Here is a 724-nt window from a genome sequence, read left to right on the forward strand (position 1 = left end):
GTCTGGATGTGTTCCCATATGAAGCCGTTCTCCGCCTCGTCCAGGATGGACAGAAGTTCTGCTCCCACTGAAAACAAAGAGGGACAGCAGAGAAAGAGATTGATCAGGAAGGGAACTGTGCCACGTGGTCGATGAAAGGCTTCCAATTTTAGACAGATATTGACGCGTCACGTCGATTGTGTTTGTGTCAAAGAAGGAGGTCAGAGGCGCTGCTGGTTTGTTGGTTGGAGAGTCGTGTTGTGAGCTGCTTCCGTACTTTTTTTGCAGGAGGAGCGCGCGTCCTGCTGCAGTCTGACGAGCTGCAGGTTGAAGGCGTAGCAGTGGTTTCTGTAGGGCACCCAGGCCCACTCGCCCACAGAGCGGGGGCACAGTCCGGGGTAGATCCACTGATGATTGACAGGCTCATCTGATGGAGAAATAAAAGACGCTGGATCATATTTTAAACCTTCACCACATCGTTACGCACAAGCACACACACATACCTTTAATCTGACAAATCGCAGCCTCCAGTTTAGCGTCACAGGGAGTCATGGTCCACTGGCCTGTAGTGGTCATGTGACCACATCCTGCCATCTGATTGGGCTCTCCATCTTTCCAGTTGGAGTATTTCACTTCTTCATCACCCAACCAGGTGAAACTCCGACCCTGAACAGAATGGAAAAGCAACTATTTTTTTATTTTTCCATATTTTCTCATATATATATATACACATACAGTATATATA

The 724-nt window shown here is 48.2% G+C and overlaps 1 protein-coding gene across 1 annotated transcript; it reads right to left on the reverse strand.

Annotated features, from left to right (window-relative positions):
• On the reverse strand, positions 1–645 carry LOC106512027 (C-type mannose receptor 2; the record flags this gene model as incomplete). Its single annotated transcript, XM_014000729.1, is given in 3 exon segments — positions 1–67; positions 257–406; positions 483–645. Coding segments are annotated over 3 exon segments (380 nt in total), but the record flags the coding sequence as incomplete, so codon positions are not given.
• Positions 646–724: the final 79 nt, after the last annotated feature.

Source organism: Austrofundulus limnaeus, unplaced genomic scaffold, assembly GCF_001266775.1.
Source record: "Austrofundulus limnaeus strain Quisiro unplaced genomic scaffold, Austrofundulus_limnaeus-1.0 Scaffold3940, whole genome shotgun sequence".
Lineage (NCBI taxonomy): Eukaryota > Metazoa > Chordata > Actinopteri > Cyprinodontiformes > Rivulidae > Austrofundulus > Austrofundulus limnaeus.